This window comes from Mustela lutreola, chromosome 2 (assembly GCF_030435805.1).
Source record: "Mustela lutreola isolate mMusLut2 chromosome 2, mMusLut2.pri, whole genome shotgun sequence".
NCBI lineage: Eukaryota > Metazoa > Chordata > Mammalia > Carnivora > Mustelidae > Mustela > Mustela lutreola.
The window spans coordinates 168,656,592-168,673,899 of NC_081291.1; the positions used below are offsets into that span (position 1 = coordinate 168,656,592).

The window sequence follows — 17,308 nt, forward strand, 5'->3', positions numbered from 1 at the left end:
TGTCGAGACTAGTTATTTTTTTTACTTTAAAACTTAGGTTTTGCTGTTTTCTAAATGTAATAGTGGTTGATTTGGAATACACCTTGGGTGTGACTTAAAATAATAATGTTCATTGTAGAAGAAAAGGGAAAAAACTGAGAATTACTTTACCTTAGATTTTATGGGTATTCCTTTCTTTTTTGTTTTTCTTTTTAAGATTTTTTTATTTATTCATTTGACAGACAGAGATCACCAAGTAGGCAGAGAGGCAGGCAGAGAGAGAGGAAGAGAAGCAGGCTCCCTGCTGAGCAGAAAGCCTGATTTGGGGCTCGATCCCAGGACCCAGAAATATAACCTGAGCTGAACGCAGAGGCTTTAACCCACTGAACCACCCAGGCATCCTCTGGGTATTCCTTTCTTATGGTTAACTGTAATTCCATTGGAAAATGAACCTTAAAGTTAGCCATAAAGAGACTAGTTCCTTAAACCATAGAAGTAGATGAATATAAGGTGACATTTAGTTATTTTTTTTTAACATTTAAATCTTTTCATCTAGGTAACCAGACAAACTTCTACAAATCCTTCAGAGTCTTAAGAGAAAAGGAATTTATCTTGATTCTTTTTTCTTTTTTTTTAAGATTTTATTTATTTGAGAGAGAGATTGTGCCTGTGAACAGAGGGAGGGGCAGAAGGAGAGGGAGAAGCAGGCTCCCCACTGAGGAGGAGACCTGATTGGGGCTTGATCCCAAGACCCTGGAATCATGGCCTGAGCCCATATCAAGAGTCAGATGCTTAACTGACTGAGCCACCCAGGCACCCCAGGGGCATATAGATTCAGACTCTGTCTCTGCCTGAGCAAATGCCTTTTTTTAGATATCTGTAGACATTTTGGCTTCCAGGGATGATTTGCAGGTCTCTCCTCATCTCTGGCTGAATCTTGGATGCCTTTCTAAACATGGAAGGTTTCAGAGAATAATGAGCTCCTGGGTTTATAAGGATAAGAGGCAAAAATTACAGAATGAGGTATATCGTTAAGGTATACATATAATTGTTTTTAATGTATTTATTTGTTTATTTCTTTACTTGGTGGTTCTTTGTGTTTCTGATCATTTTAGTTAAAGAAAGATAGTTGTTTGGGACTGGGAGAACGGGTTTATCCAGTGTCTATGGCCTCAGTAAGAGGGTTATGTATATTAACTAGAAACGTTGATAATGGGCCAGTTACATAGAAATTTTTCTTTTTAAGAAAATTATCCTATTTTATATGTATCAATGAACATTTGTATAGGCAGAAATTTTATCTCTCTCCTGAAGTTCCCTTTCAAAAGTAAAATGGCCAAGTACTAAAAGGCAAGGAATTTCTTCCTAAGTATAAAATTTGTTGGTTTATCAGTTGGATGCAACTTATTCTATGACTTTCTTAACAATTATGTATATCCGGATTATATATTCTTCCTAAGGAATATTCTCTAAGTATTATGGACTTCAAAATGATCATCTGCTTATGTTCTTTCTTATTTCTCTTCAGAAAGTATCTGTATGTCACATCTTCTTTTAAAGGAGCATTTAAAAATGAAGTTAAGAAGGCAGAAGAAGCTGTCAAAATTGGTATGTAATTACCTGTGACCTAATCATTACTCAGTCAGCCATTAATTGTGCATTTATTCTGAGACATGTACTGTTCTAGCATGGTAGGAATGACCACAATTAATCAAATCCCTGCTTCTCAAGAACTTCATAACACATTTTTCTGTCTCCGCCTTTGTTTAATTATGGTGTTATTTATTATTATAACATACATTGTTGTATCTCATTATTTACTATTATTCCAAGTACACACTTGGAACTAGATTGGTATATATTGATATAGGAAATTCTGGTTGGCATGATGCTGAGTTAGATCATTTTACAGACTAGCATGACATGCACTTTAAGAAGGAATGTTCTACACATTCACTCCCCCCCCCCCCCACCACAAGAGGACAAAGCCATCCTTTCCTGGTGGTCCAGGAGCAAGGAGTAATTTTAATCTATACTTCATGGATTTTAGAGAGTTTTTAGTGAGCCACACATTCAGTCCTAACTCTTTAATTGGTATGTATAAAGTTATGCCCTGTCAACTGTACTAAGAGGAAGCCCATGTGGCTGCCTCCATCTGGCTCATGTGGGACCTATGTAAGGAATGTAGGATTTTCCGAGATTATTTTCTATAAGCCATTCCCACTGGTCACAGCCATAGAGCGTGTACACGCGCGCACGCGTGTGTGTGTGTGTTTGTATCTACCTCTCACTTAAAATTGCCTGAAAGGATTTTCCTGGTGTTGTAATGATCTTGCTTCTGCTTCCAGCCGAAGTCATATTGAAGGAGGCACAAATCACAGTAAAGCAGCCTGACAGGACTTCTTTGTCTTCTGCCGAGGTATGACACCTAGCCTTCTTAAATGGCAAAGTGTCATTTGCTTTTCCAGCACACAGTTGTCTCTTATCATTTACTTCTCAAACTTATAAACACAGACAAGCTCAGAAGCTTAAGTTGATTTTCACCCAAGTAAACAGAACAGAGGCGTGCAGGAAAAGGAGAGGCGCCTCAGCGGTGAGAGAAGGCTGAGTCTGAGAGCAAAGATAAGCAACGTGGGGTGAATTCAGAAGAGTGGGGAGGAGTACTGCAGCTCGTTTCTTTAAAATGAAAAGCAATAAGAGAAAAGGAGAAAATAATGAAAAACTAGCAGAAAAAAACTAGCCTATCAAGTTTCCTTGAAAATATCTTTTCAAATTATTGCTCCCTACAGACCTGAATAAATGGGGAAAGCAAGGAGAAGACTAATAAGCCATTCTTTCTTCTGGTGTTAGGAATTATGTGCTATAATTATGAATATTAATAACAGTACTTTCAGCTTACAAAGCTCTTTTCTTAGGAGTTGCTCCATACAGTTCATAAACATTTTCTATAATCCTTGCACTATGCCCATGAGTAAGATAGGTTATAAAGAACTTTTATTATTAATTATAATGCATGGCAACTAAGGAAAAGAATATTGCGCAGAACATGTGTTCTAAGTTTGCCAGCTTTTACCAAAAATGTGGTACAAAGCTTTCTACCATGGTGAATTATGAAGCAACGTTTTATTCGCTTGCATATAATGGAATACAAAGGTGTAAGGAGAAAAAAATGCTTCATTTCACCTTTCCTTCATCCTTTTCTGCAGACTCAGTAGGTGAATCCTTTCTGTGATTTGCCCTTAAACTTTCAAGGACAAGGGCTGATACAGAGCTCTCTCATCTCTAAAGATCATGAATTGGGAGTAAAATCAAAGAGTAGCACCTGGTAATACCCCAAAGTTATCTATGGCTTTCCTGAAATTATCTAACTTTTTTTTTCCTTTTCAATTATTATTTTAAGGTAAACATGGGCCTATCTTACTGTTACTGATTTTTAAAGAAAGGTTTAAGCTTTTTAAGTTCTGTCTTAAAGAAATCAATTTTCTTGGCTTTGTGTATTTGAGAGACAAGGGAAACAGACTCTTTCTAATGTGTCAGGACCTTGCTTTCTTCTTGCCTTATCCTTACCTCTCACTGCCTCTTTGCTCTGTGTTCTGAATGCATTGACAGGTAGGGTGGGGAAGTCTTTGACCACCTTGCTTTGTTGTTCAGCAAAGAGAGCAAAGCAGAATGACCTTGGCTTCCAACCTCTTAAATTCCTCTAGGCAAAAAAAAAAAAAAAAAAAAAATTCCTCTAGGCAGTTGAGTGGTTGCATTTGATGCTAAATACTTAACTATTTTACCATTTGCTTTTACTTTAAAGTCAGGGAAAATAGTATTCAGTGAGTGGTTTACTCACTGAATGAGATGGCCATCTTTCACATCAGGTGGATAGAGCACATTAAAAACCTGTTGTTATTTGTGAAATAGTAACAGTGCATTATTTCTTTTCTGCCTGGCTACAGGGAGCGTACTATAGAGATAGGGCAGTGAATGAGTGAGTACATCAAGATAAAAAAGAAGATAAAGACAGGTGGGCATTGGTATTGAGGTACTCTGAAAGGCAGAAAGCCTAAGGATGGACTAACCTATTAAGGGACAACTTAGGGAGTAGTATTCGGGGTATCTGGAACTTGATATAAAGGAGACATTTTCTTATGACAAAATTTTTAATAACAAAATTCTTTAATAGCAACTTTGTTTTTCCTGAAGAAGCTTTAGTGATTGCTCATGCAATTTAGCAATTTTTGTTGTTGTTGTTCTCACAGATAAAAGTCAAAGTTATTCAGTGTATTAGTACATCAAATGACTTTGTTAAGCTTTTGTGTAATTTGTGTGAAAGCCAGTGTGGCCTTGCAGGGAGCAATGGCTCTTTTCTAAAAGGCAGAGAGAGAACATTGGAATAAGTACAAAAAGAGAACTGTGGGTTAGGATTTGGTGTGTCCTCTTAGCTACTGGAACCGAATCATTTATCAAGTATTTATTGAGTCTCTATCATGGTACAATTGCATTAGGCAATGTGACCTATCACTATTACCCTTGTGAAACATTTGGATAATAGGATAATAAATATCAGCTCAGCTTTCATTAATTTAATAGAATTATGTTCTCTCCTAACCAAATGTACTTCTCCAGGACATATTACAGAAAGCTTTGGATGATGTAGAAGTGAAGCGTAAGATTCTTAAAGAGAAACAGAGGTAAGATGTAAGATTTTCTGTTCCACCAGAATCCTCTGCACTTTGGTAAAACAAATTCTGATTTCTGAGGAGACAGATTTGCTGGTTAATTTGATAACTTCTCTTTCTCGGCCTATGACATCTTATTATATTAAGATGTTATATTAAGCATAATATGGTCAAAATTCCCCAACCACATAATCAATGAGAGTATTTATAAAATATATATTTGCATGCATACATGTATTTACACAATGTTAAAACTTCTGCATAGAGAGTGAAAAGTCAGCACAGTGTCCAGTTGAGGAAGTGAAATCTGCCCAGAGGATCAGCTGACTACTTTCTCTGTGTCCTTTGCCAGGCATAAGCCTCTAGAGGGTTGGTTTCTTTTCTCTTCTAGTACTGCTTAAAATTTAAAATTGAAAATGTTTCAAATAAATGTATCACATATATAGTTAAAATAAAAATAGCAAGCCTAACTTACAAAACCATTATTTACATTTGTAAAGTTGACTTGGTTTCCAGCTCAGGTGTTAAACCAGTTAAACTCAGAATATACAGTGCTGTCTACGTAAGGTCAGACTTTGAAAACTGGGACCATGTTGAGAAACAGATTTTTAAAGAAGCATTACCAGTTTCCAGAATTACTGTTTGTGAACTATAAAGTGCTCTATAACCATAACTTTCCTCAGAACTGAAATTTGAAATGTTAACTCTATGCATTTATCAAAATAAATATTAAATAAATCTCATAGAAATCTTCATTAAAAAACAAAGTCCTCTTTACTTTTTAAAAGTTTTTATTTAAATTCCAGTTAGTTAACATACAGTATTATATCCATTTCAGGTGTATAATATAGTGATTCAGCACTTCGATACAACACCCAGGTTCTCATCAGAACAAGCACCCTCATTGTTTTTGTGGCTGAGTAGTATTCCATTGTATGTGTATAAACACACACACACACACACACACACACACACACACCATCTTCTTTGTCCATTCATCAGTTGATGGATGCTTGGGCTGTTTCCATAGCAAAGGCCTCTTTAAAGTTTCCAGAAAGAAAAATCTGGTTGATGAATTGTTTGTAGTTAGTTACATTGATATGCATGAAAGGTGACTGATCTACATTTTATTTATAATAATGCCAGTTAGTTGGTATGAACTTATTTTTAGAACAAAATGCTTTTTAACTTATTGATTGATTTCTTAAATTACTTACTGATTTTGAGAGAGAAACACACACACATAAACACGCAGAGCAAGTGTGAGGGGGAGAGAGAGAGAATCTCAAGCAGACTCCCCACTGACCCACAGAGCCCAGTGCAGGGCTTGCTCTCACGACCCTGAGATTCTGGCCTGAGCTGAAACCAAGAGTTGGATGCTTATCCCAACTGTTCTACCCAGGCAACCCCAAAAATGCGTTTTTAAAAGAAAATTCAAGGCAATCAGTATTATTTACTTTTGTAGAGTGATTACATAATATCCTATAACACCCTGTTTTGGGATCCTTTACATAGTCAGTATTCTTTTTTATTGAAGAGTAAGGATTTAATATGGAGCATACATTTTTGGGAAAAAGTGTGATTTGTATACATTTGACCCAACATGTATGTGCTTAAAAAATAGATACTATATTAATCCAAGTCAGTAATTTCCTTACAAAGTCTAATGTATTCTGTATATCCTATCTACATAGAACTACTAGGACTTTTTCTTAGCCCATTAATGATAGATGTATTTAACCAATCCAGTAAGTATATTACGTCAGTCATAATGGCATGTTATCATAAATTTGAAAAGAAAAGGCTGTTTTTGTGGAATGAGGAGAGCTACAAGATGAGTGGAGGGGAAGGATTATACTGGGTACCATTCTTGATAGGAAAAGGAAAATAGCATTGGTGAGGCACCTACTCTGTTCCAGGTTTATACTTAACATTCTCTTTTCCAGTCCTCATGACATCCCAAATGGCAGGGTGTGCATTTTTCCAATTTTTCAGATCAGACAGAGAGTTAAAGTGACTCATTCTTAGTCACATGGTTATTACAGAGATGAGCCTGTGTTTGAACCCAGCTCCGTCTTTCTGATTCTTATATCCAGGCGCTTTTCATGGCTCCAAGCAGACTCCTATTACTACGGTTGTTTCTAGCATATTCTGCTGTGTCTTGATTTCTGTTTTTACACTTTTATAGAAAAGTCATATACAACACAAGATAGCAGGACAGAGTCAGAAAAACAAGAGCTCATGTCTGTTGCCCTTGTAAACTTGCCTTATTAACTTTGATTTACCTTTGATTTTGGAGAAAGAGAGAAAGCCACAGAATATCTTTTGCACATTCCAATCCATATAGGATATTGAGAGGCCTGAGGACATGCTGAAAGTTAGAAATAACATCCAGTGTTAAAAATACCTAAATTTAAAAGAGTCAAATCAACATTTTTCAAAAATTCAGCAGCATATATACATATAAGACCATGTAACATTTCAAGAATCTTTTGGAATTTTCTAGTTCTTATAATTTGAGGTTGGCAAACCTGTTTCTTAATCAAGGACTGCTGGTGTTTGACGGGTATGACCATCATTTTTATACAAAGTACTAGGCTCTACAGAGATGCTGAGGGTACCAAATAGGTTTTACAAAACTCCTGGGTATTTTATATATAGTTCTATTGATTTTCACTGTCACAGTTTAATTATGGGCAGCCTGTAAATTGTATATTTTTATTTACTAAAACCTTTTTTTTTTACTTTTCTAAATATAATGCCAGAGAATTAAAAAAAGCAAGGACACTCTGCTTGTTCTTTGGAGTGAACATAGAAAATCGAAGCCAAGCTGGGATGTTCATTTACAGTAATAGCCGCCTGATCAAAATGCATGAGAAAGTGGGTCCACAGTTGAAACTGAAGTCCTTGTAAGTATGTTTTTGTTCTCAGAGGCATAGACAGGATGAGGGAGGCTGCAGTAAGATTCTGTCTGTGGAGTTAGATAAGTGATTAATCATAATAGGAGCAGGTGTCATGTCCTCTGTTCACCCTTCCCATCAATATGCAGGCATTAATCTGCCTAATTTATAATATCAGCAGAGCTTCATGCCTGTCCTAGGGCAAAATCATACTTCGGGACATTTTTTCAATACATTTCCTGAGCAACCTGATGTTTTACCATTCCTTGCACCATCTACTCAGGTTAGGTTCTTAATATTTCACCAATTTAAAAATGATACAAGCATAATAAAGAAATTTTAGGAAAGAAAAATCCGTAGTCTTGTAAAGCAACCCTGTTAACATTTTGTGCAACCCTTACATGTGTGAGTTCTTGCCAGTTACCTTTCTGAGCGTGTATTATTAACACTCTCCAGCCTACTTGGCTTCCGGAGTAACACGTTCTGGTGCTTTCCTGATGGGCTGAAACTCCAGGAGCTGTTTTCATGAATTATGTAGAGAGTGAAACAGGAAAATTGTGACCTGTAAAATGGTGCAGGGCTCAAACACAATAATTGTGACTAGTAGAATGGCTCAGGGGAACATTTTTCATCTTCTGTCTCACTCTCGAGGAATTCATTTGCTCATTCAACAAGCTCTCATCTTGCGGGGTCATGCACCAGGCACGGCACTAAGTTCTGCAGACAAGACGGTGAATGCCTGCTGCCCTTTGCTAAGAAACTTACAGTCCAGGGAAAGGGACAAGTATATGAATACGTATATTTTTATATTCTATGGCATCAGCAAGAATGATCTTTTAAAAAAAATTACTCTCTTGCTTAAAACCCCACTGCATGTCAGATAGAATTGGTTACCACGGTTTTCCTGTGATCTGGCCTCTGCCTGGCTCAGGGACAGCCCCTGCCCTGCCCACACTTTCAAGCCTTCTCCTAACACCATAGCTTCCTATCTCTCATATATCCTAAGCTTGCTCCTGCCTTACTGCATGGTGCCTGCCCTCCCCCTGCCTTGAACCTTCTGTCCTCAGGTCTCCCTACTTCTCATCCTGGCATGTTAGTTAAGCACCAACTCTAAAATCCCCTCTGTAGGAAAGTCTTCCCAGACTGTCTAATTAACATTAGCCCCTCTCACCAGCCCCTCTACCTTACCACCTTCACATGTTACAGGACCTGCTTGGTTTATCACCATCTGAAATGATCTGGTCACCCATACTGCCAATTATTCTTCAATAGAAGAGAAACTTTATAAGGAGGGACCTTGTTTTTCTTGCTTAATATTACATTCCTGGTTCCTGGAATAGGGCCAGGTGCTATGGATGGATGGATGGATGGATTCTAGAGGATGAATATGTGCTAGAGGCTTACTTAATATATGCAGAAAGAGCATTGGGAGGGGTAATCAGCTGAACTGCAGGAAGTTGAGTCAGGCTTCCTGGAAGAAATGATGCCCAGACATAGACTTAGAGAATGAATAGTGAAGGGAGGGCAGGGTGGAAGAGGAAAGTATTGGAAAACATCATAGGCGGCTCCACATCGGGAAGACTTGGTCTGTGTGTTTTGCCAAGGGGAGTTGGGAGAGCTAGACAACTGGATGTTCTTTCCTAAAACATGGAAAATAACCAGAATATTCTGTCACTAAGTGGAAATATCCCAGTTACATACTTCATAAGCTGCTGAAAATCTGAAAAAAAGATTGAATTTATCCATCAGACTCAGGCATATACCTGTTGCTTTCTGGAATAATCTAGCCCTTACGTTCCTTTAGCAGAATTCACTAAGCACCCCACAGACCTCTGAAATGATGAAGAAAAATCCAATCTGACAGATGAAATGAGGATGGAGAAAGTGACTCTCTGGCCAGATCACTAAGAGGGTCATGTCAGTTTATTTCAGCAAAGCCTTGTTAGTGGTATCTAATGCTAAAAGGCTTCCTTTTCCCACTGATTCCCATGGAAGGTTTCAGTTTGGGAAAGGAGTCATATTAATTAAGTAACAGTGTTCATTAAAAGATTTTTTTATTATGAGACCACACATACTGAGGATTACCATAGATTTATATAACAAAAGACAGTTTTAACTTGTTAAACTTTGCCGTGGTCCAGACCAAGTGAATCAAGTTATTTGTTAAAAAAAAAAAATAATAACAAAACAAAACAAAAAAAACTGATTTCAAAAGACCGTGGTATATTTGCTTTTCCTTTTTCCTTAGCTAAATTTCATAGAATTTACTTCTGTATTTATTTATTCTTCCAGACTTGGTGCAGGTGTGGTTGGAATTGTTAATATACCCTTGGAGATCATGGAGCCATCCCATAATAAGCAGGAATTTCTCAATGTCCGAGAGTATAATCATCTTCTAAGAGTCATGGGACAGTACTTAGTCCAGTACTGTAAGGACACTGGGATCAGTGAGTATTCAGTAGTAAATAGTAAGAGATACTTAATTGGGAGTCATCTTGTGTGATTTTTTTAAGCTGGAATGATTGCACTGATTTAGGCAACTGGTAGCCCAAAGCCCTGAAAGAGAGTTCCTTTTATTTATAAAAATAATAATATTGGGGTGCCTGGGTGGCTCAGTTGGTTGAGGTCTGCTGTTGGCTCAGGTCATGATTCTAGGGTCCTGGGGTTGAGTCCCACATTGGTCTCCCTTCTCAGTGGGGAGTCTGTTTGTCCCTCTCCCTCTGCCCCTCTTGTGCTCTCTCAAATAAATAAATAAAATCTTTAAAAGATAATAATAAGTAAGAGAGATGAGAGGGGAGTCAGTCTCAGAATCTTTCCCAGAATATTATGTGAAAAATATAGCAGCAGATTAAAAACTATAAGAGGAGGGCAGTCAGCAGAAAGCTGATCATAGAGGAAGGAAGCAGAAGTCTACTTGAAGAAGGCCTAGGGGGCCACTCTAAGACTCTGCTGTGTGGGAAGGAGCACTTATGTCCACACAGACTGAGAAGCTCCCGTAGCATTGTTGTGTCATGCCATAGCAGAATCATTGTTGACCTTGGATAATTGTGGATATGTGATAAACCTTGTTTTATAAGACTAACAAGTCTAGGATATGTTAATGAAAATTTTGATTAAAAATCACAGAAACAAATATATTTGGAAACTTAAAAAAAATCTGATTTATTTATTTCTGAGAGAGTGTGTAAGCCTGTGAGCAGGGGGGAGTTGCAGAGGGAGAGGGAGAAGCAGGCTTCCAGCTGACAGGGAGCCTGATGCGGGATTCGATCCTAGGACTCTGGGGTCATGATCTGAGATGAAAGTAGATACTCAACTGACTGCGCCACTCAGGCACACCCCCCTTTCTAAATTTTTATTTATTTACTTATGAGAGAGAGTGTGAATGCGTGAGCAGTGGGGTGGAGCAGAGGGAGAGGGAGAAGCAGACTCCCAGCTGAGCAGGGTGCCCATATATTCAGAAACTTAAGATAAACTTTAGTTATCTGGAAAATTTGGCTTATTCAGACCACTTCACTCTCCAGAGATACCTGAACAATGAGATGGTGTGCTGTGCATTAATGAAATAAACTTCCTTTAAGTTATGCAGACATAGGGCTTCATTTATGGAAAGAAATAGGCTACTGTGTTCAATGATTTGCATGAAGTATGTATAATTCATGCATATCAAAAATTATGTCTCTACCCTTGAGACAACTTAAAAATCTTACTGCTCTACTTGAAGTCGTGATTTTAGAATATTTTCTTTTCTTTTGTACTCACTTAGCTCAGTGCTGAAATTTTCTTACAGTAGCGAAACAGGAAAGTGTACAGGAACTCAGGGGAGAAGAAGGGGAGTGGGAATGAAGGTGCGGGCACAGATTTCCTGCCAAAGCTGGGTTTTCTTTTCCTGGTCTAAAACGTACTTAGAGTGAGCAACAACAGCATCACCTGAGAGCTTGTTAGAAATGCAGCATATCAGACCTGCTGGCCTACACTCAGCATGTCAGCAACATCTCTAGTAATCTGTAGGCACAACTGAGTTTGAGAAGCACTGCTCTGAAGAGTATATCCATGTAATATTTGCTTAGCGTAGACATACTTTTTCCACATGTATTTTTTTCTCATAGACATGTCTGAAGTTATACTAAATGTAGGAGTGAGTACCTTATTTGGCAGGTCATGCTTAAAGCTGTAGAAAGCAGAGGATTATCAGAAGAAGATCTAAATCAAGGATTTACTTTCTGGTCTTGAAATGCTAGCATGACATAGTACAAAAAGAAAAAACATTAAGCCTTTCAAAGTTGCGTGCCTTCTCCATTCTCATGTTTTCTCTGTAATCTCTTCCTTGTTTTGCTCATCCTTGCAATAAGGAATAACCTCAGAAAGAGGCATGAAACTTAAAGGTGATAGGATCCATCTCCATCTGGCCCAACTTCCCCAGAACAGTGTTAGTGAGTTCTGTTCTGGGGAGAGCTCTCTTGAAGCCCCTGTTCCTGGTGGGTTTGCTTCTCCTAACAACTGAACTTTCCACCCTTGTCTGCTTCCTCCCCTCTGTGTAACTCCCCAGCCCTATCTCAACCTAATTTTTTTCAGAAACTTCTCAGTGGATGTTCTGGGATTCAAAAGTAAGTTAGGTTTGGCCTTTTGTCCAGAACTGTCATTTTCTAGTAAATCGCCAAAATGACCAACACAAAGAGAAAGAGGAGAAGTACCCACTGTGTTCTCTAGGCCTTGTAGAAATCATGGTGGTGTTCCTTTGGCCACATACATTCAAATCTATAAGAAATATGATATTGGGGACCTCAGGGGAATGGGCACTGTTCAAAGAAGAATGCCCCACAAATGTTACCATGGCAACACTGAAAGAGTCTATAAGGTTACTCAGCATGCTGTTGGCATGGTTGTAAACAAGTTAAAGGCAAGATTCTTGCCAAGAGAATTAATGTGTGCATTGAGCATATTGAACACTCAAGGAGCCAAAATAGCTTCCTGAAGCCTGTAAAGGAAAATGATCAGTAAAAGAAGGAAGCCAAAGAAAAAGGTACTTGGGGTCAATGGAAACACCAGTATGCTCCAGCCAGAGAAGCACACTTTGTGAGAACTGATGGAAAGGAGCCTGAACTGCTAGAACCCATTCCCTATGAATTGTGGCTTGATAAATGTAAAGAAAATTTTAAAAACCTCAAGATTATAAAAATGTTTCTTTTTTTTTTTAAAGATTTTATTTATTTATTTGATGAAAGCACAGTGAGAGAAGGAACACAAGCAGGGGGAGAGTGAGAGGGAGAAGCAGGCTTCTGCTGAGCAGGGAGCCCAAGGCTGAACTCGATCCCAGGACCCTAGATTGTGCCGTGAGCTGAAGCAGATACTTAACGACTGAGCCACTGAGGTGCCCCAAAAATGTTTCTCTTAATTGAGTAGAAATATGGTGTCCTTTCCCCCAAAAAAATATTTAAAGCAAAAAAAAAAAAACCTGTTAGGTTTGTATTTTAATTATTAATGCCATATTGTTTTCCTAATTTCATAATTGCCTAGGAATTGATTCCTGGCTGGGGGTACTTTTACAAAAGGTATTCCTCAAGAAGGACGTCAGTGAGTGGAGAAATGAGAGCGAGCATGTGTGTGTGTTTACATGACAGCCTCATCTCAAAACTTCTTATTGAACTGAATCAAGTAATCAAGGTCAGAATTGGTAGTCTCAGGAACTGTGCTGAGGAGATGGGCTTTCAAGTTCTTTGTGTATTAATTCCCAGAGGAATAACCAAAGTTATCTAATGTTTCCTAATACTCTAAAAGCCAGTATTATAGGGCACATAGTTTTAATGAAAAGTATTTGGGTAGATTTTTACTTTATAAATAAAAGATGTAGTCTCTGTATTTGCTATAAATTTGGTCTGTTTTTATGGAAAATTGAGGCCTTGTAAAAATCAAATCCACAGAAAGGGAAATGGAGAGGTAATGACTTTGTGTCATTTATCAAATCTGCATTTATGTTTGGCACAGTTGATGCTAGGATCCTCAAAAATATTTCTCTTTAGTCTGACCTCACCTCACTGTCTGCTACATATTTCCTGAAGCTTTATGCATCCTTACAGTGAAATAGAAGTATTGATCATCAGCTTTTTGGAGTAGGGAGAGAAGGAGAAGGAAAAGATAGAAAACCATCAAATGAAATTTGGATTTGAAAGGAAGCAATTACACAGAAATTTATCACTAAAACTTTTCTAAAATGGATCAGAATATAGCTGATGTGCTAAAGGAAACCTGGGACATAATAAACAATACCTCTCCTAACAGAACTCAAACAAGAGGGCTTCAGAGGGGCAAGGAAGCTAAAAATCATATAAGCCGGTCACCCCCCCTGATGCTTTAATCTCCTCCTCCTCACCCACTCCTGCCCCAGGCAAGTGGACCACCATTTTAAGCCTGGGTGAGGGTTTCTTGTGAGAGAAAAATTGCTACTTCCTGAGGCAGCCCATGAATCTCTACACAATTGTATTAAAAAATTACATTTTCATAGCAGAGTCACATCTGTTCCTCAGATGTTGTTACATTCATTTACCTGTGATAGGCACAGAGTGTTAGAGGACTAACAGATCAGACCAGTCCAACCTCTCTGGGAGTCTGCAGTCTAGCAAGGCTAACACGATTTGACAATTAGAAGTAGGATTTGTGCCCAACAGAGAAGAAGCCAGTGCTCTGGAGCCAGAGAGGCCTCCATGAGGAAGTGATGTTTCCTGAAGGATGAGGGGGCCTTAGCCAGATCAACAAAATTTTTCCCTCTTGGGGCCATGAAGGATAGGCCTAAATAAAGCCTTTCCAAATGACAGGTATTTGAGGACAACCTTTCTCATTTCAGTTTTATTTTATTCTAACATTTCCAAGTTCTGTTGCTATTTTTCATTTGATGAGGGTTAAATATATTCACCATTTTAATGTTATATTTTATGAAGTGTGCTGGTCATGTAAAAACAAAAATTTCAGAGGAAACCCAGCCTCAAATAAAATGGGATCATCTCTTTCTTCTTAAGTTGTTGTATTCTACTATTGAAGCCTGATGTATTAACTCTCAGCAAGCACATTATTGGCTTTCAGTGTCTTTATTGCCAATTAAAATTCTTAATAAAATTCTTAGTATGTATTCTTGTTAAGCCATACATCTCATGTTTTTTTTTCTTTTCCAGTATTTTTGGACCCTAGATTAGAATCCTACATTTAGTCCTATTAAATGCTATCACCTTATTAGGCCCATACTTTCAGGAATCTCTTGTTGACTTCTAACTGATATGCCATTTTTCCAGATAAATTTGGCCAGTATTTTCTCTATTATTTCTTATAAATCCTGCTGCAAAGGATAGAAAAATCAAGCACATGGCCCTCTACTGTTGACATCCACTGAGATAGAATATACTGGATATTTATTAGACTGGATAAATATATTAATCAATTATAAATGTTCCTAGTTAGGCTGTCATTTCGCTTACATCAGTGTCTCAGTTTGTGTATAATTTTGAGAGTGAGAGATAGTATTTGTTAGATGGAATAGTTTAAAAAAAATAGATAATGCTTTACATCTTAGGTTGGGCTGCTATAACAAAATACTATAATCTGGTGGCTAACAAACAGCATGAATATATTTCTCACAGTTCTGGAGGCTGGAAGTCCAAGATCAGGGTCCCAGTATGGTTGGATTCTGGTGAGAGCTGTCTTCTCATTTGCAGACAGCTGCCTTCTTATATTCTCACCTGGTAAAAAGAGAGCTTGTTCATTCTCTGGGCTCTTGTAAGGGCACTAATCCCATCATGAGGGTTCCACTCACATGACCTAATTACCTCCCAACGACCCCACAGCCAAATACCATCACCCTGGGGATTAAATTTCAACATATGAATTTAGTAGGGTTGCAAACACTCAATCCATAACACTAATAGCTATAATTAGCTACTCAACGACAAATATTGTTTCTCTTATGATATGTTTCCATCTATAAGATCTCAGAAAGGCACTACAAGAAGAATGAAATGGGACATCTCTGCTAGGGATACATGTTGAGTGAGGAGATCTATATAAATATTAAAAGGGACTACGAGTCAAGTTTATTTGGAGATGTAAGTCAAAGAGTTAGAGAGAAGAAGGGAGTTGAGGGAACTTGGAAGGAGAGATGAACCATGAGAGACTATGGACTCTGAAAAACAGTCTGAGGGGTTTGAAGGGGCGGAGGGGTGGGAAGTTGGGGGAACCAGGTGGTGGGTATTGGAGAGGGCACGGATTGCATGGAGCACTGAGTGCGGTGCAAAAACAATGAATACTGTTACACTGAAAATAAAAGAAAGAAAGAATTTGTATCTCTTTTTAAATTCAGTTTTTCAAGGTACAGATTTTATGTATTCTATTTCATTTTATATATATATATATATATATCAATTATATATATATATATATATAGTTTTAGATTTTATTTATTTATTTGACAGAGATATCACAAGTAGGCAGAGAGGCAGGCAGAGAGAGGGGGCGGGGGGGAAGCAGGCTCCCCGTTGAGCAGAGAGCCTGATGCGGGGCTTGATTTCAGGACCCTGAGATCATGACCTGAGCTGAAGGCAGAGGCTTAACCCACTGAGCCACCCAGGTGTCCCTAAAAAATATATTTTCAATATTATATGTTATTTTAAAAGAGTTTATTTATTTATATAAGGGGGAGGGAAAGAGAGCATTAGCTGGGGGTGGGGGTGAGGACAGAGACAGACAGAGAAGCAGACTCTCCACTGAGCATGGAGCCCTGACCCAAGGCTCCATCCCAGGAACCTGAGATAATGACCTGAGCAGAAGTCAGACACTTAATGAGCCATCCAGGTGCTGCTTATATGTTATGTTTCATTTTGAAATTTTTCATTTTGGTATTAATGGACTGTATTGTTTCCCCAGAATTCTTATGTTTTAGTCCAAACCCCTAATACTTCAGGATCTGACTGTATTTGGGGCCTTTGAAAAGGTGATTAAGTTAAAATGAGGCCATTAGAGGGGTGCCTGGATGGATCCCCTCTGCCTTAAGGCCTCTGCCTTTAGCTCAGGTCATGATCCTGGGGTCCTGGGATTGAGCCCTGCATCAGGCTCCCTGCTCAGTGGGGAGCCTGCCCCCCTTTCTCTCTCTGCCTGCCTCTCTGCCTACTTGTGATCCCTGTCAAATAAATAAAAATCTTGAAAAAAAAAAAAAAAAAAAAAAGAGGCCATAGAGTGAGCCCTAATCTAGTCTGACTAGTGTCCTTATAAGGAGAGGAAATTTGGACAGAGAGAGTCTATGGATGGGTGTCTGCAGAGAAAAGATGATGTGAGGAAATAAATTTCCATCATTTACACCACCCAGTCTGGATTTTGTTGTTGTTATTGGCAGCCCTAGCAAACTAATATATATGGGAATTTGTGAAATTAGAATTAAAGAGAATATTATAATGAAACCCATAAATCTATCATCCAATCTCAACAGTTATCAACTCCTGGTCAAACTGGTATCATCTATATTCCTCCTACTCCTCAACAACTAGATTATGAAGAAAATTCCAGACATTGTATGTCAAATATATTTATCATGTCTTTTTTAGTTTTTAATTTTTTTAATTTAATTTTTTCAGCGATCCGAGACTCATTGTTTATGCACCACACCCAGTGCTCCATGCAATACGTGCCCTCCTTAATACTCACCACCAGGCTCACCCATCCCTCCACCACCTTTCCCTCCAAAACTCTCAGTTAGTTTCTCAGACTCCACAGTCTCTCCTGCTCTAT

The 17,308-nt window shown here is 38.2% G+C and overlaps 1 protein-coding gene and 1 pseudogene across 1 annotated transcript in view; both read left to right on the forward strand.

Moving 5' to 3' along the window:
- MORC1 (MORC family CW-type zinc finger 1) overlaps positions 1-17,308 on the forward strand; it is a 179,527-nt gene that overhangs the window by 67,775 nt on the left and 94,444 nt on the right. Inside the window, exons 10-14 of the mRNA XM_059165067.1 lie at positions 1,508-1,587; positions 2,328-2,398; positions 4,594-4,658; positions 7,412-7,555; positions 9,839-9,993. Coding sequence (XP_059021050.1) covers positions 1,508-1,587; positions 2,328-2,398; positions 4,594-4,658; positions 7,412-7,555; positions 9,839-9,993 — 515 coding nt within the window. The remainder of the gene's footprint in view (positions 1-1,507; positions 1,588-2,327; positions 2,399-4,593; positions 4,659-7,411; positions 7,556-9,838; positions 9,994-17,308) is intronic.
- LOC131825918 (large ribosomal subunit protein eL21-like) lies at positions 12,206-12,706 on the forward strand (annotated as a pseudogene).